We start from the raw sequence: 19,933 nt of genomic DNA, 5'->3' as shown, positions 1-19,933 counted from the left end.
AGGCAGGCAGCTCGCTGGAGCTGCCAGAGCAACGGGCAGCGTTAGTGCAGGGCAGCGGCAGTGCCGGAGGGGGCTGGCTGCACAGCCCCAGGGCTGCCCCCGGGTCCTGCCGTGCCTCCTGGTGTCAGCTCCCGTCTGCCCTGGTCGCTGCAGCACTGCCTGCTTGACCCACTGCCCCGGGGCCCAGCCCCACACCCGGGGTGCACCCGAAGCGTCACCCTTTGGCACCCTGGGGCATGGCCAGCACCGCACCCCACCCGCTGCTCCCCGCACCCTCCCCACCCCAGCCACCACGGCCCCCACCCGTGCTCTGACCAGCAGCCAGACGCGGGTGCCCTCACCAGCGTGCCTGCCCTGCTCCGGCACAAGCTGCAGCAAACACCCTCCGAGGGCTGCCGAGTGCCAAGGGACCAGCAGCGAGAGTACCCGTGCCCTATGCCGCAGGCACCACGCGCCCAGCTCCCTCCCGAGGAGCCCACGCGGGGCCGAGAGCCCCGGTCGGCTGCTGGCTGTGGTCGGGGAGCCCTGGGGAGGAGCTGCACGCTCGGGGCTTCCCGAGGAACTGGCCAGGCCCTCCCGCACCCCCAGACCCCTGGCCCCACATCCCAACCTCCCCCCCATCGCTGCCTTCCCCGCCCCGCGGGCTGCGGTGCCCCAGCCCCACCTTGGCGTTGGGCACCTCCATCCTTCCTGGGGTCTTCAGGTGGCCGAGCAGCGCTGGGGCATGTCCTGCTGCGCAGCCAAGAGCACAGCGCCCTGCGCCGCACGCTGCAGCCGCCGCTTTATAGGGCCCGGCACAATAGCACTGCCAAAAATACCATCGGGGCCAGGCGGGAGCGGCCGGTCTCTGGGAGACGCGGGTGCGCTGTGGCCGGTAGCTCGGAGACCGGCCAGGCCTTTCCCCTCATTTGCAGCTCCTCATTGTGTGGGTGCTGGCGGGCCGGGCACGGTGGCCGGGGTGCATGGCACTAATGAGGCCGTAATTGCCCACGGGCCCCACAGCCGGGCCGGCACAAAGGGGCTGAAGGTCAGCGCTGGGGAGGCGCCGGCCTGCTCCCGACAGCGGCAGCGTGCGGGTCCGCTCCTCGTGGCCCCATTAGGCTAATTACCTCCCCGAACAAAGGGGTGCCGGGCAGCCGCGTGGCTCCTTGAGGTGGGGAGCCATCACCCTGCTCTCAGCTGCTGCTGGGGGAGGGATGGTGCCACCAGGGTCCCCGTACCCAGGGCCGCCCTCCATCCCCTTTGGTGACGCCATCCCGCCTTGGCCCCGCGCCAGGCACGCAGAGGAGCAGCAGGGCACCAGGGTGGGTCTCGCACTCTTTATAACGCTCTGCAGCCCCGGTCCGACCCCAGACCACCCCTCGCCCATTGCTTGCGCCGGGACCCCGTCACCCTGGGGGACGAGCCCCGACATTTCCCTGATGCCAGAAGCCACATCTGCTGCCCAGGCCAGTCTGCAGCGGCCCCCCCGCCTCCTGCACCCCAGAGCCTCCCGGGCCCTCTGCACAGTGGGGGCCCCAGGGACGCCAGGGAGGGGAAGGGACCCGCTGCCCTGTGGAGAGGAGACGGGGACCGGCCAGGACCCTTCCCGCCAGGCGGGTTTTCCCCGGGGCTGGCGAAGGCAAAACCTGCGGCCCTGGACGGGGGCACGAGCCCAGACCCGGGGCTGGTTTTACAAGAGGAGTCTGGCACAGCAGGCTGGGGTACATGCACACCGGCACCAGGGTGCCAGCATCCCCACCGGCCCCGCAGCAGGGCGCTTGCTCCGGAAGCGGATGGAGGGGATGGACGAGGCCCCAGGAGCTCGGGGAGGGGGGGGCAAGCGGGAGTGGGGACACCCCTCCCCAACCTCCCCGCTGGGCCCCGCCGCAGCCCCTCGATACGGCAGAGCGCAGGCACCCGGCCCCGCACGCGTCCCTCCACGCACGCTGAGCCTGCGGGCAGGCAGCCGCCCGTCCGTGGGCAGGCTGGGGCTCCCGGTCCCGGCCCCTGCAGCCGGGGAGGTGCTCAGTCCGGGCCCACGAGCCCCAGGCCGGGGTCAGCAGGATGCCGTCTCGTTGCCTCCTTCCGTCTCGGGGATGGGCTCCAGCGGGGCACGCAACCGGGAGGGCTCCGGCGAGGCTGAGCCATTCCTGCCGATGCCACAGGACTGTCCCGCGTTGTGGATCTGCCACAGGTTGTCCAGCGCCTCCGCCTTGGCGTGCTTGAGGAGGTCAGCCTGGCCCTGCGTGGGGAGACGGCGTCAGGGCCGGCCCCAGGGCTGTGCCGCTCGGGCTGCCCGGCCCCCCGGCATGGAGCACGGGCTGCCCCACCGGCCACCGGCCACCACTGGGGCTCGCTGGGTGCGGGCAGCGCCCGGACCCCCTGAACGGGCCCGTGCCATCCCCAGCGCTCACGGAGCATCCCGCAGGCGCGGGTCGGTGGACGGGGGCGGCAGGGTGGGGCGGGGAGGGGGCCGCGCAGCCCTCGCCCCTCACCTTCAGGACGGTGATGTTCCAGGCGAAGCTCTCCAACGCCTTCTGCAGCTTGCGGCCCCGCAGCCCCTCCTTGGCCTCGATGCGGTGCAGCTCCTTGTGGAAGTCCATGCCTGCGCAGACGGGAGCGTCGCTCAGCGTGCACGGGGCCGCGTGCTCGGGGACGGCCACCGCCCGCCGTGGACGGGGACCAAGCTGGAGGGACGCCCTTCGCCCGGCACGGGGGTGCAGGCTGGGCGGGCTCCCCACTGCCCCAGCAGCCCCCGAGCCCCCTCCGTGCCCGGAATGACGGGCCGACGGAGCCCCCACCACCCCGGCACCACGCTCAGCCCCAGCCCTTGGCGGTTTTGGGCCCCAGAGGCCGCGGGGTCCGGAAGGGCAGCGCCTGCCCCAGGCAGAGGCATAGCTCTTGCACACCGCGGCCCACTCGGGGGGCTCAGAGCGGGGCTGCTGGGCCCCCCCCCACTGGAGCGCGGGCCCCCGCACCGTGCACCGCGTGACGTCCTCGTGAGCGGGTGCTATATTTACCCCTCCTGACGCAGCACCGGCTCCGGGCCCACACGAGGGCTCCCACGCAAGCCTGCTCGCCCACGCGCTGTCAATCAGCACGCCCCCAGCCCCGCACCCCCGCCCGCAGCCGGCACCTCCCCAGACCCCGCAGCAACCCACCAGCCGGGCACGGGCCGGGCGGGCACCGCAGGGGCTCGTCCGCGGCACAGCCGGGGCGAAAGCGGGGACAGGCAGCACCCCGGGCACGGGGGTGGGGGTAACAGCCCCCAAACCACCGCCTGCCACCGCCGTGAGGGGCCGAGCAGAGGCAGCAGCGGTGGCCGCACGCCCCAGAGCCCCCCTGCCCCGCGACCCGACCCCCCCCCCCCAGCACAGCGGCCAGGCTCCCGCAGCCAGAGCGGCACAGGAGGGTGCAGAGCCCGCCCGTGCCCCGCACCCCAGCCCCGCAGCCCGTGCCCCCCCTACGCTGGCAGCAGCGGCAGAGCCGAAAGCCAAGAGCTCGGGGAGATTTCCGGGCTGCCGCGCAGGCAGGGAACAAACAGGGCTGCTGGCAGCAAGGCTGGTACCGGCTGGGGGTGGCAGAGCGGGGCCCCCTCCTTCCTCCCCGGCCCCTCCAGCTCCTGGCAGCTCTCCCAGCCCTGCGGGGAGCCCACACGAGCCCCCGGGCCGGCAGCCCCCTGCGCACCCGGGGGGGCCGGGGCTATCCCCGCAGGCCCCCAGCCTGCAGAGGGGCCGTGCAGCCGTCGGTGCCCGGAGCGGGGCCGGGGGTCCCGGGCAGCCGCCGGGGTGGGGGAGGACCGGGGCAGGCAGCCGGCAGCACCTGCCTGTGTGGGTTCAGCCATGTGTCTTGGAAGTCGTAACATTCAGTTGCCACTTCTGCCGTCAGCCCCAGTCTGTTATTTCTGGTGCTAATTATATTCTGGCGTTTGGCAGCTAATGACTCTTCCCCGCTTCCTCATCAGCCTCCTCCGCTCCCCTCCCTCTCTCCCCTCCCTCCCGCACAGCCCCTGCAGCCCACCCGCCCAGCACCCTGCCCCGGCACAGGCAGCCCCGTGCCTCAGCACCCCAGCGGCACCCGGCACCGGGCAGCCTCCTGCGCCCACCCCGTGCTGCCGGGACATGGGAAAACCACAGAGCCGGGCTCGGGGCCACCCCAGCCGGAAATCGCTCTCCCACGGCTGGCCAGCCCCAGCTGCTCTGCCGCTGAACTCTGGCCCCGGCACGCACCCGCCCGGGGCGCCGACGCGCACCCCTCGTCCTCTGCCGCGCACCGCAGACGTGCAAGTGCGTGGCCAAAAACGCCGGCGCGCTCGGCCACGCCTGCGCCCACGTCCCGAGCCTGGTGCCAGACCCCCTGAACCGAGCCCTGCGGGGACACGTGCCCCCCGCCCAGCGCAGAGGCACGGCACCCCTGCGCCCCGTCCCCGAGGGACGTGCCCGGGTCCGCGCCCCGGAGCAGCGCCTGCCCTCCCGGGACCCACCTGCCTGCTGCGCCTGGATGAGCTTGCCGTACACCGCGTCGGCGGACTCGATCAGCGTCCGGCTGGTCTGGATCATCTGGGGAGAGGGGCGGTGTGAGGAGCTGGGCAGCCCCCGGCCCCACGCACCCCTCGGCAGAGCGGACGGGGAGAAGGGGCTCGGGCAGCGGCTGCCCCTCGCCCCAGCGTGGCGGCTGGGGTCTGGCCCTCCTCGCCCGGCCGCGCGCGGCCAGGTGCGGTGTGACCAGCGCCTGGCCGGCGGCCAGGTCCCCCTTCCACACAAAGGAAGGAAGCGGCTCCGGCTGCAGCTATTAATGGGATTTCTCCCGCCAGGCGGGACTGCAGGACGCCCCACCAGCCGGCCCTGGCACAGGGTGCAGGCAGCTCGGGCAGGGGGACAGGGGCTGCGGGGTCCCAGGGCTCGTACCGAGCTGGGCGAGCCCGCGCCTTGGCAAGACTCCTCCCTGGGCAGCCCCCGCGCAGGCCCCCGCCAGCCTCCCCCTGCACCGCGACGGGTGCGGCGAGTTCGGGGTCCCCCGTCCTGGGCAGGGCGGTGGTCCCGGTGCCGCCGGCCCCGCAGAGCATCCCTGTGAGGAGCTGAGCCCCGGCGGGACAGCGCTTACCGTCTCGTAGGCGGTGAGGACCTTGCGCAGCAGGTCCGGGATGGGGCCCTGGGCCTCCATGGGGGGGTACTGCTCTGCCAGGTTGAGGGTGACGCTGGGCGCGCTGTCACTGTGCAGCAGCCACGTGGCCACCGTCAGGATGCACTGCTTCATGTTGGCGGCAGGCGTCAGCCCGCACAGCTCCTTGAAGGAGACCAGCGCGTTCTGTGGGCAGAGACCGGCGTCAGGGGCTCAGCCTGGGAGGGCCCCCAAGAGTCCCCCCGCCAGGAACGTCCCCGATTCCCCCGGCTCTGCTCCAGACGAGGCTCCTCGCCCACATCCCCCAGGAAAAGGGGGGACGCCCGGGCTCCCCATCGCTCACGGTCCGGCCCCGTCCTCCCCCGCAGAAACCAGTTCCCTCGGTGCCTCCGTGGGGTCCGTACCTGCACGTTCTCCCGCAGGTCGGTGGCCTCCCGCAGTGGCTGGGTGGCCGTCCGGAAAACCTCATCAATGGCCTTGATGCCGGTGGCCTTGGTGGAGGTGTACTCCCGCACCCGGCGGCCCCGGCGCCCCGCCAGCCCCCGGCGGTGCCCCTTGCCCCCACCGCGGCGGTCGGTGATGGCCACGTGCACAAAGAGGGTGGCGTGGGGCAGGGGCTCTCCAGCCAGGGACTGGAGGGGGACGTGGCGGTAGCCGGGCTGCAGGCACTCGAAGGGGATGGTGTACTGGGCGATGAACTCGTCCCCGATGTAGTCATCGTCCAGCACGACGAAGCGCAGGACGGCCAGCTCCGGCAGGTTGATCTGGAACTCCAGGCTCTCGTCAAAGATGGGGTTGTCCCCGCTCTGCAGGGCTGTCTTGGTGCGGTGCTCGGCGCAGTCGGCCGGGATGCCGTGGATCTCGGCGCAGACGTAGGGCTCCACCACCTCCCCCTTGGCCCCCGAGCCCTTGGGCTTGGGCAGGTTCTGCCCACTGATGACCTTGAGGTGCAGGAGCTGGGCGGGCACCCCAGGCAAGGAGTCCTTGGCATTGGCACTGAAGTAGGAGACCTCCTCCCGCATGATGGCGGGACGGAGGACGTAGCCGCAGGCCCCGTTCTGCTGGAACCAGCCCGCGTTCAGGTCCATCATGAGCCCCGGTGTCTGGTAGTTCATGGCCACCATCTGGCAGCCGCACTTCCAGAAGTCCTGGGGGTTCATGTTGCTGGCGTCGATGCGCATGGGGCTGGGGTAGACGCGGGAGAGGAACCGCTTGTTGTAGCTCACAAGCTCGGCCGGGCACTCGTTGGCGAAGCGTCCCGCCTCCACCTCGCTGAAGGAGCACATCTCCCAGTAGCGCTGCCCGCGCCGTGAGCTCTCGAAGTCCTGGAAGGGGACGGCCTGGCAGAGGCTCACCAGCTCCGAGAGCTCCCGGCTGAGACGCACCCGCCGCGGGCCACCTCCCTCCGGCACCTCCCGGTCCTCCTGGCCCAGCCGCCGCGCCAGCTCCCAGCCTTCCTCCTCGTCCGACACCTCCCCCTCGCTGTCCTCGCAGCCGGGCGGCAGCTTCTTGCCCTTGATGAGGATGCGGCCCTTGAGCTGCTCTGGGGAGGGCAGGTAGGACGCGGCGGGGTTGGGGGGCTCCAGGTACAGCTTCTCCCCCAGCGTCTTGCGCAGGCACTGGGCGGCAAGGCGCTGCTGGGGGGCCGAGCAGCGCACCACCAGGCAGAGGATGAGGGGGTAGGCGGAGGCGGTGAAGGCGTGCTGGTCGATCAGCCCCACCACGGCGCGGAAGGGCACGCAGGAGGCGGCCGAGGGGCTGGTGTAGACCACGGGCTCGCCCTCAGGGCCGTCCCACAGCACCAGCTCGATGCTGCGGCAGCCCAGGCCCAGGGCGCTGATGTAGCCGCTGATGTCCGAGCGGCCCCAGAAGTTGTCCTCCAGCAGGCAGGCGCTGTGGGCAGAGCTGATGTAGTAGTGGGAGAGGGGCTGCGCCATGTCCTGGCACACCTTGCGGTGCTGCGGGTCGAAGATGGAGCAGTCGGCAGAGAGCAGGTAGCGCGTGAAGCCATCGATGGCCAGGTAGCCCTTCTCCCGGCCCTCCTTGGAGGGCTCGTACTTGCCAACGATCTCCAAGCACTTCTCCTCCGTCACCCCCTCCATGCCCTGCTCCACCTCCAGGAACATCAGCAGGTCCTTCAGACCCAGGTACTCCTTGTTGCTGGAGAACTGCACCAGCAGGAAGAAGATCTCGGGGCGGGTGCAGAGCTCGCAGTACGCCTCCACAAAGAGGTCGCAGGCCACCTCCACACCGGGACGCTCGCTGGCCTTCTGCAGCTCCTTGAACTTCAGCTCGATGGTGGAGGTCTTCATGCCTGGGTTGAGTGCTTTGATCAGCTGCACGGCCCGGGACACGGGGATGTGGCCAGACTTCTCCAGGTCGGCGAGGTCGAAGACGGAGGAGATCCAGGAGGTCCGGAGGCTGGGGTGGCCGGTCCCGGGCGCCTCAGGGGTGTGCTTCCCATAGGACACCAGGTACCGGAGCCCCATCACCCAGGCACTCACCACATCAGCCGAGCTGGCCACCAGATCCAGGGACTCGTAGTTGTCTCCGTAGATGATGGAGAAGGCACACTCATCTGGGAACTGGTCGGAGAGGCCATTGCTGCGCAGGACGGGTGTCTTCTTGCCCACGCGCACCTCTTTGACCGACTTGATCTCGATCTTGGCCTTCTCCGAGTCCTTCTTGGAGGGCTCCCAGCGCACGGAGCGCATGTCGGCATCCAGCACGAAGAAGCGGCTGTACATGCGGGAGTTGGAGCGCACCTTCTTCAGCTCGCAGCCCTCCAGCATGAAGGAGATGCAGGCGGCCGTGCTGTTGATCTTGCGGTCGTTGGGCATAGTGCTGAAGGACACCGTCTTCTTCTTCTGCGGCGGCCGCTGCCGGGAGCCATCCTGCCAGGGTGGGAGAAGGGGGCAGAGTCGTCAAGGACAGGGCAGGCGGCGTGTGCCCTGCCAGCTCCCGGCACCCTCCCGCCGCGCGGTTTCCCCACCCCAGCCCCGACGCGCAGCGCGGCACCCCAGCATGCCCCAGCATGCCCCAGCGTCGCACGAAGCCCAGTCCGCTCTGGTCCGACCCTCTCCCCGGAGGCTGGGAGCCGGCTCCAGCCCTGGCCTCCCCCACGGCTCGCCGCCTGGCTTATTTTAACTCCGCTTTCCTTCCTTCCTTCCTGCTCCCGGCCCTGAGCCGGATCCTTCCCCGTTGCTCACTCAAGCTCGGAGGCACGGCCACGCACAGGCAGCCCGGCACGGTCCCTGTCTCCCCGGCCCGCGGACACTGGAAGCAAACAGGCGCCCGGCAGGACCACCCTGTGCCCACAGCAGCCCCATCCCTGCAGAGGGGCGCAGGCCACGGCCCCTCACGCCTCCCCCTGCGCCCTGGGCACCATGGCAGCGTCGTGCGAGGATGCCCGGGGCACCCCAAGGAGATGCACGGGCAGAGCTGCTCCTGGGGAGCCCCAGCCAGACCCCCCACTTCGTCTGCTGGGGAGCAGTGCAGGAGAGCCACCTGCAAGTGCCACGCGCTGGGGACGAGGGCGGCCCACGGCCCCGTCCCGCAGAGCCCACGGCTGCTGCTGCCTGTACGGGGTCACGGGGGGTGCGGGCTTCTGCCGCCTGCACCCCGTGCCCGCCCTCTGCCCGCACCCCTGTGCCAGCCCTGCCCCTCGGCGGGGAAGGGGGACCCTGCTGCCACGGGGCTGGAGGGGGCAGGGGATGAGGGGGAACAGCAGGGCCGGGAGCATATTATGGGATGGATTTCATTAAGTAGCACATCAGGAGGAGATTTAATCCCCTTCTTCAAGATTATGGTGAGTCACCTCTAATCTGGTGGTGTCTCCAGCAGAGGCAGGTCCCGCCCAGCTGCCCGGACTGGGGGCGAGGGGGTGTCCCCCTCCGGCACCCCAAGAGCTTCCGCACCTCCCGCGTGGGGCTGCCGCAGAGCAGGCGGGTGAGCACGTCCCTGCGCCTGACCCCGAAGGGTCCGGATCGGCCCCCGTGGGGCCAGGCAGCCTCGGCCCAGGGCAATCGGGATGGGTCACGCAGGCGGCCGGCCAGCTGCCTCCGGGGGTGCCGGGGACGCAACGTCCTGGGGAAGGGGGGACGAGCTCCAGCCCTGGGCCCCGTGCTAGAGCCGGCCGGATCCTGCCAGCCCGGAGGCAGACGCCTTCCCGGGCAGGGGGCAGTCGGCGGGCGGCAGCACCGTTCCTCCGCAGCCTCGCTGCCCGCTAGCAAAGGCCGACCCCACGCAGCCTCGCACAGGGGCCATTTCCCCCAGCTCAAACGCAGAAGCCGTTTGCATCCCCTCCCTGCCAGATTGCTCCGGGGAGACGGCGGAGCGCCAGCACCCTGCCTCTGTGCCAGCCGGCTCCTGGGGGGTGTCCCCTGCTCAGCCGGCTCCCGGGCCCCCCAGCCGGCAGCAGCTGCCCCCTCCCCTCTGCAGCCTCCCCGGGCAGTTGGGGCGGTGACGCACAGCATCCCCCAGAGCCACCATCCACCCGGGACAATCGCTCCCAGGGCTGAGCCGGGGACCCCGCTGCCAGGGGCCACCGTGCCGGGGTGCAGGACCCCGGCCAGCCCTGGTCAGCGGGGGGCTCAGCGGCAGGTCACGCCATCGGCCAGCCCCGCGCGGTGGGGAAGGACTCGCCGCCGGGACGCTTCCTGTGAGCAGCAATCTGAGCGCCCCACTGACGGGCACCCCCGGCCCTCGCCCCCCCCCCCCGCGGGGCGACGGCTGGCAGCGGGGAGCGGCCCCCTCCTGCCCCGCGCAGGACCCCCGCACCTCCGCAGACCCTCTCCCCGCCCCGGCGCACCCCACCCCGGGCGGCTCTGCACCGGGCCCCACAGCCGAAAACAGGAAATCCATCCGGAAAGGAAACACGGGCGGGGGGCCTGCGTGCACCCAGCGCCCAGAGACCTGCCTCCAGCTGCACCCACCGCAGGCAGCCAGACCCACCCCTCTGGCACCAGCCCTGCCGGGCCCATGCACCCCCCCGGCTCAGGGCGAAAACCCAAACACCCTCCCTGCAGCCCCCCATCCCCTGGGGCTTGGGCAAGGGGAGGGGGTGCCTGCTGCAGCGCTTCGGGGTGCAGATGCGCGGCACAGACCTGAGCGTGCCCCATGGCAGACGGGCTCTGCTCTCACCGTCCGCACAGGTGAACCTCGGCGGGCACCGCTGCCGCCCCGCTCCAGGAGCTCCCAGTGTTTGCACCCAGCGAGCCAGCGGCAGCAGCCGCGTGGGGCCTCCTGCCCGCAGCCGCCCGCCGGCTTCACACCCCGGCCCGGGGACGGGTGGGGAAAAGCCGCCGCTCCCCGGCAGCCCACTGCACGGACACTTTCCAGGTGGGCTTCCACCCCGGGCACGCCCCGCTAAGTGCTCCGCGAGGCGCGGGCAGGCGCAGCGCAGGCAGCCAGGGCCACAGAGCCCCATCAGGTGCTAAGTAGGTCGGCAGCGGAGGCAGGAGGACGCAGCACCCACAGCCATGGGAGCACGGAGCATCCCGGGCAACAGGGCAGGGCTCCGGCAGGAGCAGGGCATCCCGCATGCCGTGCCGCCAAGCTGGCGGCAAGCAGGCAGAGCTCGTGCCGGCGCTGGCACGTACATCGCACCCGCATAGCCCGGCTCTGCGGAGGGAAGATGCACCGACTGCGATGCCGATGCTGACCGTGATGTCGATGGCGAGCACGGGCATCCGGCTGGGCACGGAGGGCACGTCCGAACCCAGCTGCCCGCGCCCTGCCCGGCTCCGCAGCGTGTGCTAAGCACCTCTGCAGCCAATTACCTCCCGCGATTAGTGCCCTGTCGAGCACGGTAGCCCTAATCTCAGCCACCACGTGACCAATGTTGTTACCCGGCCAAGCAACCCTCTCCCAAGCACAGGGATGGCGAAAGGCCCATCGGCCGCCCCTCCCTTCCCGTTATCCCCCAAGGACGGCCGGGGGGGTCCCTGCCGCACAGCAGCTCGTGACAGCAGGAGACAGAGGAACTGAAAGCCTCTGGGGCTGAGGCGTCTCGGCCCGACCGTGGCTCTGCTGCCCAGCCAGGGGAGCAGGACTGCCACCGCCCCAGCAGCAGGACCCCTCTCCCGGCCAATGGGGCATGTGGTGGGGCCGCGTTTCGCCCGAGGGACGGGGCTGTTCCCTGGCCTGGCTGTGACGTGACTCATCCACAGCCGGTTTCCCCAGGTCCAGCTTCTTCCCGCTGCCCCCATCCTGGGCTGGGCAGCGCGAGCAGGGATGCGGGCAGCAGGCAGCAGCCGGCAGCACCGGAGCGGAGGCAGTGGGAGGCCAGGCACAGCCAGGGCTTTTCTACCATCGTTTGTTCCCTGCCAAGAAGATAGCAAGTGACACATCCACTCCCCGCGGCACCAGCTGCCACTACCCAGCGAGGGGCCGCAGAGCCGGAGCCCCGCGCAGAGGCACCGCACAGCTCCTGGTGCGGGACAGGGAGGGGGCCCACGCAGGGGACAGGACAGCGGGGCGCTGGGGAAGGGTCACCTCCCGCAGCAGGGAGGAACAGATCCGGTACCCTCCCAGTCCCTCTCCAGCATCCTCCCAGCCCACCAGACCTCCAGCCCGCTCCGCTTCCAGCCTGAGAAGAAAGCAGGGAGCAGGTCCTCTAGCCAGGGCACGGGGATGCCACCCTCCCCGTCGCTGCACTGAGCCAGCTCTGCTGCTGCCTGGCACGGCCGGCCCCGGGCTCCCCCAGCCCCAGCACAGCCGCTGAGTCTCACTTTCAGATTCACTCCTCCAGCCTTTTCTGGAAACCCCACAAAATAACAGGGCCGGCAGCTCTCCTCACATGTGCCTCCACTTCGTCAGCAGCCAGCCCCTGCCTGGCCTGCTGCCCCGCTGCCCGTGCTCATTTGTGCCCTCACTCCAAGCTGTAGCCGGGCTTGTGGCACCGGGCCCCCTCCCTGCCCCGCAGCCCCCGCACCGGCACCGCGGCCGAGCTGCGGGCGCAGCCCCTGACTCCCACCCACCACCGTGCAGGGGAGCAGCGAAGCTGCCACAGACCCCACACCACAGGAACAGCTTTGGCCTCCCCCAGGGATTCGGGGTCGGGCAGCTGCTCCCCAGGTCCTGCTGGGGCTGGCTGGGGACCCAACCTGCTGGAGGTCTCCACGGACCCCTCCTGCCACCACCACCCTCTCCCCACCGCTGTGCAGAGCCGGTCCGAGCTGCCCCCCCCAGCCAGGGAGAGCCAGGGAGAGCATAGAGGGGTCTCAGCCCGTGGCAGCAGAAGGGCTGGCGGAGGATGAGCTCTGTCCCCCGTCCCTGCTCAGGGACAGGAAAGCTGCGCCGGGGAAGCAGCAGGACCTCCACCTCCAAACGGGTGAGGGCAGGAGGAGCACGGGGTGGGCGGCCGGTGCCTGCGCAGTCCCACAGGCAGCGTGTCTGCCCACCGTGCCCTGCCTGCCAGCCTCAGTCCCTGGCGGGGCTCAGCACGGTCAGGGTCCTGGGGCACAGACAGGCTCAGCCTGGGGAACGCGCAGCTGTGGGACTCGGGACCTGCAGACCTCCAGCACCAGGGCAGGATCAGGCCCCGGATGGACTCGGAGATGCATGACAGACCAGCACAGGCCGGGAACACCGGCCAGGTCTGACCTGCTCCAGCACCAGCACCCTCCACGACCAGCGCTGGCCCTGGGCCACCTGACCTTCACGTGAGGCCAAATCCTGCGGTGACACACGGCGGTGATGGGGGATGTGCCCAGCCCGGGGGCAAGCGAGGGCTTCACCTCCAGCCCACAGCGCCCGCGGCCGGTTCCTGGGCAGGGAGCGGCAGGGAGGTCTGCTGTCTGGCCCTGGGAGGAGCAGGAGACCCCGGCGAGGTCCCGAGGTCCTTCCCCAAGGAAACCGGGCACAGACAGCTCACCGGCACCAGCCTCTGGCTGCACGGGAGCACCAGGAGGTCTCCTTGCCGTCACCGCGCGGGACACAGCCCGGTCGCTCTCGCAACGGAGTGCAGCGGGAGCACGGGTGGGCGCAGGCAGGGGCACAGGGTCCCTCCAGCCGCCCTGAGGAGGGGCCGACGCCTCTGCCCAGGGAACCAGGTCCCTGGGGCAGAAGACCGGGGCTGGGCTGGCACCACGGGAGCAGCCCCCACACAGGGTATTAATAGCACCAGAGCAATCCCGGCTTAAAATAGGCTGCCAGGAGTGGGGAGGCGGGTCCCGGGCGGACGCGACCTATTGTGTCAGCGAGCATCGCCAGGATAAGTGCAATTAGGGGTGGCTCATTTAGGAAAGTACGGATGTGACCCACTGCCCACCCACGTGGGAGACCCCCAGAGACCCTCCCTGGCCCACGGCCCCGCCGGTGCCCCTGCCCAGCCACAGCACGGCTCCGGGGAGGTGTCAGGAGCAGGTTGGGAGCTGGCCAGTCTGGGCCCAGGGCTCAGCGCCTTGGCAGGAGGGAGCACGGGAAAGCGGAAGGTGCTCGGGCATCTCCTCACCAGCACCCATGGGTGCCCTGAGCAGGACAGGGCGATGCTGCGGTGTGGTTCCCACAGCAGGAGCAGCGTGGCCGTGCAGGGGACCCGCAGGAGCGGTGGCAGCTGGAGGGGGCAATCCACGGCCACGCAAAGCGGCGAGGCCTGGCCCGGCAGCGCACAAAGCCCGAGCCAGGCTTTGCCCTTGGGGACCCGCGGTGCCGGGCAGGGCGAGGGGATGCCGTGCCAGCCCCCGGCAAGAGCAGCCCCGGCGAGCCCGGTGCCGCGGGCAGGGGGCAAAGCCCGGCGCCCGGCCGGGCGGGCGACCCCCGGGCACCGATCCGGGGCGGCAGCTGCCCCGCGGCTCCGCCAGCCAGCCCCGCGGGTGCGGGCAGCGCCCGGCCGGGCACGGCGGGAGCCCGGGGGGGCGGCGGGCACGGCGGGCTGGCAGGGCTGGCAGGGCCGGCGCCCGCTGGCCTCGGGGCCGGGGGACGCGCAGCTCCCGCGGGGGGCACGGCTCGGCCCCCGGAGCCCTGCGCAGGTCCCGGGGGGCGGCGGAGCCCGCTCCGGGGCGGGGAGGGGCCGGGGCCGGTGCGGGGCTCTCACCTTCATGATGCTGGCCCGGGGCGCGGCGGGCGCGGGGCTCCGCTCCGCCGAGTCCTCGCGGCTGCTGCTGCCCGAGCCCGAGCCGGGGCTGCCGCCGCCGCCGCCGCCGCCGCCGCCGCCGCCGCGGGGCCCGTTGGGCAGCGGCGCGGCGGGGCGGGGCGAGCCCGGCGGCGGGGCGCCCCGGGGCCCCTCCGCCATCCCCCGCGGCCTCAGGGCAGCGGCCGCCGCGGGGCCCCGGGCGCCCCCGGAGCCTGCGCCCGCCGCCGCCGCCGCTGCGGGCTCAGTGGCGGAGCGGGCGGGAGGCGGCGCGGCCGGGAGGAGGGGACGGGCCGGGCCGGGGGCGGGGACGCGGACGGGGACGGGGACGGCGCGGCCCCCCCCCCCCCCCGCCCCGGGCTGCAGCGGCGGGGAGCGGGGACGGGCACGGGGCACCGGCACCTCCCGCCGCCGGGGCCCCCCCGGCCTCCGCCCAGCGCCGCAGCGCCCGGGCCCGGCGGCCGCCCCATCCCGCCGGGATCCCGGCCACGCCTGCACCCTGCAGCCGGGCACCCCCACCCGGCCCACGCCCTGCAGCCTGGTACCCGAAACGAGCCCACGCCCTGCAGCCTGGCACCCACACCCTGCACCCTGCAGCCTGGCCCTGCCCAGCGGGGCACCCCCCCCCAAGCCCCCCCGCTTTCAGCGGGGTCAGCGCCCAGGCGGGGGCGGGGGCAACGGGAGCCGGCGCGGCCACACCGGGCCGAGCCGGAGCCCCCAGAGGAAGCCCTGGGCCAGCCCAGCTCTCCCGGGCCAGCCCAGCTCTCCCGGGCAGGGGGCTCGGGGCTGTTGCTGGGGGGCTGGGTCACTGCGGGGCCTCCGGGAGGGCCGGGCTTGCCCCGGGTGCGGGCGCCTGCGGGGGGGGGTGCGTGGCACGGGCAGCAGGACCAGCAGCCCCACTGGGGCCTCTGCACCGGGTCCAGTTGCGTGGGTCTCTGCCAGCACAGGGCTGCCTGGCAGCCCCCCCCACACCCCCCGGAGCCTGGACCCCAGCCTTTATCCAGCCGCCACCCGCCCCGCTCCCCACCAAACCCCAGCCCGTACCCTGCCGGTGCCAGGCACACCCGATGCCAGCTGGGCCAGCACCAGTGTCCCCACCGCGCCGGCAGCAATCCAGGCTCACGGCCCCCCCCAGGCATCCCCCCAACAGCCGCAGGCACCTTCTCCTCTACTCGCACCAGGAATTTTGCCCCAGCCTGCTTTTTCCGGCAGGGATGGCAGGAAGGGGCCTTAGCCCGGCTTCCATCCCTGACGGAGGTTTTGGCTGCGCCGGGGGGATGCTTTGTGCGGATCTTGTTCAAGACATTGTCCTCTGCCAGCGGCCTGGCTTGCCCCCACGCCGGCAGCAGCTGCCTGCACAGCAGGCTCCCCAAGCACCGCGGCTCACCAGCCCTTAAAATAAACCTTAACAAGCAGGAGGGGAAAGGCCCAGTCCCTCCCGCCTGGTACATGTGTGCCTCAAAGGCACGAACAGCCTGACGCTCCCAGAGCCCCAGCCAGACGCTGAACTGGTTAAATATTCATGGCTGCCCCTTCCCCAGGACCCCCGAGGAAACAACAGCAGCAACTTCTCAACCACCAGAGCAGAGCCAGGCTGTCATCAAGAAATCTCTTTAATAAGGATTAAAAATAATAGTATAAAAAAATCAATCCCAGAGCGCTGCCCGTTATTTATTTTTGAGAGATAATCCTCTTTTATTTTGCTTCTGTTTTTTTAAACATTAAAAGCAGCCCTTGCTGGAGCTTATCGTTTCCTAAACCAGCAGACGTGACCTGGAGCCTGGCGGAGGGGCTGCTCCGCGGCAGCCTGCACCTGCCACCACCGGCCACCCCCCACCCTGCCCGCGGTGTCCCTGCCTGCGGTGTCCCTGCCAGGGGACAAAATGCCACAGGGCCGCAGAGCTCAGCGTGGGGATGAGCCAAGCTCCCGCGTGGGCCCGAGGCTCCGCTGCTCCTCCTGGCTCCTGGGGAGGTTTCCGCTGTCCCCCCTGCACCGGCCGTGGGCCGTCACGGCTGAGGTGTCCCTCGGGAAAGGCACGGGCACCCGCTCTGCTGCGGCTGCCTGCAGGCATGGCCAAGGCACCCAGCACAGCAAGGCGAGCCGTGGCGGCTGGCGGCAGGACCCGCGGCCCCGTGACGCTCACAAGCGCCCACGGTCCCACCCCGTGCCCAGAACAGCCCCGCGAAGGGCCGGGTCTGCTGGGGCCTGCCCGGGGCCGGGCCCAGGGCTGGGGCGTGCTGCGGGTCCTGCTCCATCCTCGGGGCAGCACCCAGTGGGGTGCCCGCAGCGCCCGGCGCCTGCCGCCACCGCAGAGCAGGGGCACGGTCGAGCTCGCTGGCTCCATCCGCTCCGCTCGGCCAAACCCCCCGGGGCTGGGCACCCCCTGCCCCGTGCCCCCCCCCCCCGCCCCCCCAGCCAGGGACTCGGCCCTGCTTCCTCCCCGGAGGGCGCACGCCAAGCGAAGCCCAGGGGCGGGAGGGCTGCGGGACCTCCGGGCCGCCCTAGGAGACGACGGTGCCCTGGATGAGCTGCAGCAGCCGCTCCTCCCGCAGGACTCTGGGCATGGGGAGGGGGGAGCCCAGCGCCTCCCGCAGCCGGGCGAAGGCCCCGGCCCCCACCAGGTGCAGGCGCAGGGGCCCGATGCTGCCCTTGAAGCGGAAGGACTTGTAGACGGGGAAATCCTCCTGGAGACACTGGTCCAGCTGCAGGGAGAGGCCAGGCTGCCCGCGCTGGTCCCACACCGGCTTTTCCCGGCGGAGCGGCCGGCACCCCCCGCAGCCCCCCGGCACCCCCCGGGCCGGGCCCCCCGGCCACCCCCCCGCAGCGACGCATCCCGGCGGCGCAGAGGCCGCCGGGCCAGCACCGCCACCGCGTGGCTGCGGCCACCCCGCTGCTCGCCCACCCAGCTGGCGGGGTGCAGGCAGCGGGGCCTGCCTGCCTGCCTGCCTGCCTGTCCACCTGCCTGCTGCCAGCTCACCTGCCTGCCTGCCCGCCTGCCTGCCCGCCCGCCTGCCCGCCCGCCTGCCTGCCCGCCTGCCTGATGCCTTGCCGCCTGCTGCCCGCCCACCCGCCTGCTGCCTGCCTACCTGCCTGTCCTCCTGCCTGCCCACCCGCCTGTCCTCCTGCCTGTCCACCCACCTGCTGCCTGCCCCCCTGCCTGTCCGCCTGCTTGACTGCCTGCCCGCCTATCTGTCTGCCTGCCTGCCGCCTGCCCGCCTGCTGCCTGCCTACCTGCCTGTCCTCCTGCCTGCCCACCAGCCTGCTGCCTGCCCGCCCGCCTGCCCACCTGCCTGCTGCCTACCTGCCCACTGCCTGCCTGCCCGCTGCCTGTCCACCCGCCCCGGAGCAGAGCCCGCCTCCCCCTCACCTTGTAGCGCTGCCCCTCCGACAGGTCCCGCAGGCCCCGCAGCTCCACGAACACCTCGTAGTGGGGGGCGCAGGCCCCCGAAGAGGCGCCTGCAGCAGCACGGCGAGCACGTTAAAGCTGCCCGCAGCCCCGGGGCCGAGCAGGGCATAGGAAAGCTGGCAGAGCCCTGGGCCTTGCCGGCCGCACTTGCGGGGGCACTGGGGCAGCTGGTGGGGGACTCACCCAGCAGGGCACTCTCCACGCAGATGTAGTCGACCAGGCGAGCGCCCGGCCACATGCCCACGGCGCGGCACAGGCTCCGGCAGAACCGCTCCTCGGGGATGCTCTCGCCCCGCACACTCAGCGCCTGGTTCTCCCTGCGGTGTGGGGCGCCGGGGTGGATGCCCCGTACCCCGGGGGTGCCGCCGGCACCGTCCCACCCGGATCCTGAGGTGAGGGGCAGGGGCTGGGGTGTCCTCACCTGCGCACGGGCTCCACCACGGGACACTGCTTGTGGAAGCCGACTACCCTCAGCACCTCCCCAGCACGGCACCTGCGTGGGCAGGGAGAGTGTGAGGTGGGGGCCAGTGCCGGGCACGTGGGGCTGGGGCAGGCGGCCCCCCCGTCCAGGGCAGCAGGGAGGAGGCACCTGTACTCTCCCGGCCGGGCCGTCAGGACCAGCCCATACTCGCGTCCCTCCCAGAGCTCGCCCAGCAGCACCGTCCGTGGTTCCTCCTCAAGCGGGCAGGGCAGGAACTCGCAGAAAGCCCAGTCAGGGCACAGCAGGAATCGGGGCGCTGGCTCCTCTGGCCACAGGTTCACACCGAGCAGGGCTGGGCAGAGGGCAGCGCGTGTCAGCGTGAGCCCCCCAGACCTCACTGTCCCTGCCCATGCACCCTCACCCCCCTCCAAGGGAGAACTTCTCGGCCAGTGCCAGGACAGAGCTGTTTTCGGAAAGCAGGCAGGTCTCTCCAGCGAGGGATGTGGCACAGAGATGCACCCACGTCTGCGGGGGCAGGGGGGGGTTGTGCTGCCGTACGGCAGCGGTTCTCCCCGTACACCCAGGGCAGGCCGTGGGGACAGCCCTGCGTGGGGGACACTCACCTCCCGCTGCCCGGTAGAAGGGGCAGTAGAACGGCAGCCCCTTGCAGTCGGCCTGGCGGAGGGCGTCGCAGTAGAGCTGCTCTGCACCGTGTGCCATCCCCACCACCACCACTTCCAGCTGCGGCCACAGGCGCTGCACGATGCCCTCGAACCCGCGGGCGCACTCGGCCCGGAGCTCGGCCGCCCGGGCGGCATCGGGGGCCAGCAGCGCCTGCAGCCGGCCCCGCGCACCCTCGGGCAGCCCGGGCCCGGGGCTCAGCCTGCCCAACGCCAGGTCCTGGGCAAGCCGGGGCCAGTCGGCGCGCAGGGCCGCCAGCGCGTCGTGCAGCTCGGCGGCCAGGCCGGCCTCCAGCACGTGCAGGGCACGCTCCCGCAGGGCGAAGAGCAGCTGCACCCGCAGAGCAGCGGCGCGCGAGGGCAGGCCGCCCGCCTCGTCCGGGGTGCAGTACAGGGTGGGCAGGGGCCAGCCCGCCGGGGCGCGGGGGTGGCCGGGCGCCCAGGAGAGCAGGGCCGTGCCCCGGGGGGCCAGCGCCTGCGGGAAGGCGGCGCGGAGGGTGTCCAGGTAGAGCAGGGACCCCTGCGTGGGGAGAGCGGGGGGTCAGCCGGGGCAGAGCGGGGCGGCAGCACGGCCCTCCCCGTGCGGGGGGGGGGGGGCCTGCGCTCCCCTCCCTGCCCCGTCGCCCCCGAACCTGCAGAGGGGGGTCGGTGCCCCAGCAGCTGCGGAGCAGAGCCCAGGGGCGCAGCGGGGGGACCTGCCCCCCCGGCGCCCCGTCAGGGCAGCTCTGCCCCAGGGGCTGTCGCTCCCGGAAAGCCTCCGAGCCTGCCGAAAAAGGCGCGGGGTGAGGGGGGCGACCCGCGGGACCCCCCCCCCTCCCCTCCGCCCCATCGCTCCGCCGCCCCCTCTCACCGCGGGCCGTGCCGGCGGGCAGCAGCCGCCGCAGCCGCCGCTCCTGGCTGAGCCGCACCTCGCTGCCCAGCAGCTCCAGCCGCCGCCGGTACCAGCCCGCGGCTCGGCGCAGCGCGGAGCGGGCCAGGCGGTGCCGCAGGGCGGGGGCGGCGGGCAGCGCCACGGCCACGGCCACCGCCACGGCCACCGCCACGGCCACGGCCACGGCCACCGCCACCGCCACCGCCACCGCGGGCAGCATCCCGGGGCGCGCACCGCCGCTGCCGGCACAGCGCGACCGCCGCCCCCGAGCAGGGACCCGGGCACCGGGACGCCGCTCGCCCCCGGGCCCCGGCCCCGGCCCCCCCGGCTATTCCGCCTCCGGCAGAAATGACGAGCAATGCCCGCGACCGGCGCCGC

At 72.4% G+C, this 19,933-nt stretch overlaps 2 protein-coding genes across 2 annotated transcripts; both read right to left on the bottom strand.

Moving 5' to 3' along the window:
• Positions 1 to 665: 665 nt before the first annotated feature.
• LOC142419673 (inactive phospholipase C-like protein 2) lies at positions 666 to 14,442 on the bottom strand. The gene is made up of 6 exons (XM_075522879.1): positions 14,141 to 14,442; positions 5,508 to 7,997; positions 5,086 to 5,289; positions 4,466 to 4,541; positions 2,478 to 2,587; positions 666 to 2,224 (listed from the first exon to the last, which is right to left on the bottom strand). The coding sequence occupies exons 1-6, from the start codon at positions 14,336 to 14,338 to the stop codon at positions 2,039 to 2,041; spliced, it is 3,264 nt and encodes a 1,087-aa protein (XP_075378994.1). The 5' UTR covers positions 14,339 to 14,442; the 3' UTR covers positions 666 to 2,038.
• A 1,380-nt stretch (positions 14,443 to 15,822) lies between these two features.
• On the bottom strand, positions 15,823 to 19,873 carry GHDC (GH3 domain containing). The gene is made up of 8 exons (XM_075523043.1): positions 19,535 to 19,873; positions 19,317 to 19,447; positions 18,628 to 19,204; positions 18,173 to 18,356; positions 18,005 to 18,076; positions 17,767 to 17,900; positions 17,545 to 17,633; positions 15,823 to 16,879 (listed from the first exon to the last, which is right to left on the bottom strand). The coding sequence occupies exons 1-8, from the start codon at positions 19,773 to 19,775 to the stop codon at positions 16,679 to 16,681; spliced, it is 1,629 nt and encodes a 542-aa protein (XP_075379158.1). The 5' UTR covers positions 19,776 to 19,873; the 3' UTR covers positions 15,823 to 16,678.
• Between the last annotated feature and the right edge of the window lie 60 nt (positions 19,874 to 19,933).

Source organism: Mycteria americana, chromosome 22 (assembly GCF_035582795.1).
Source record: "Mycteria americana isolate JAX WOST 10 ecotype Jacksonville Zoo and Gardens chromosome 22, USCA_MyAme_1.0, whole genome shotgun sequence".
Taxonomy (NCBI): Eukaryota; Metazoa; Chordata; class Aves; order Ciconiiformes; family Ciconiidae; genus Mycteria; species Mycteria americana.
This window is presented reverse-complemented; position numbering and strand designations above follow the sequence as displayed.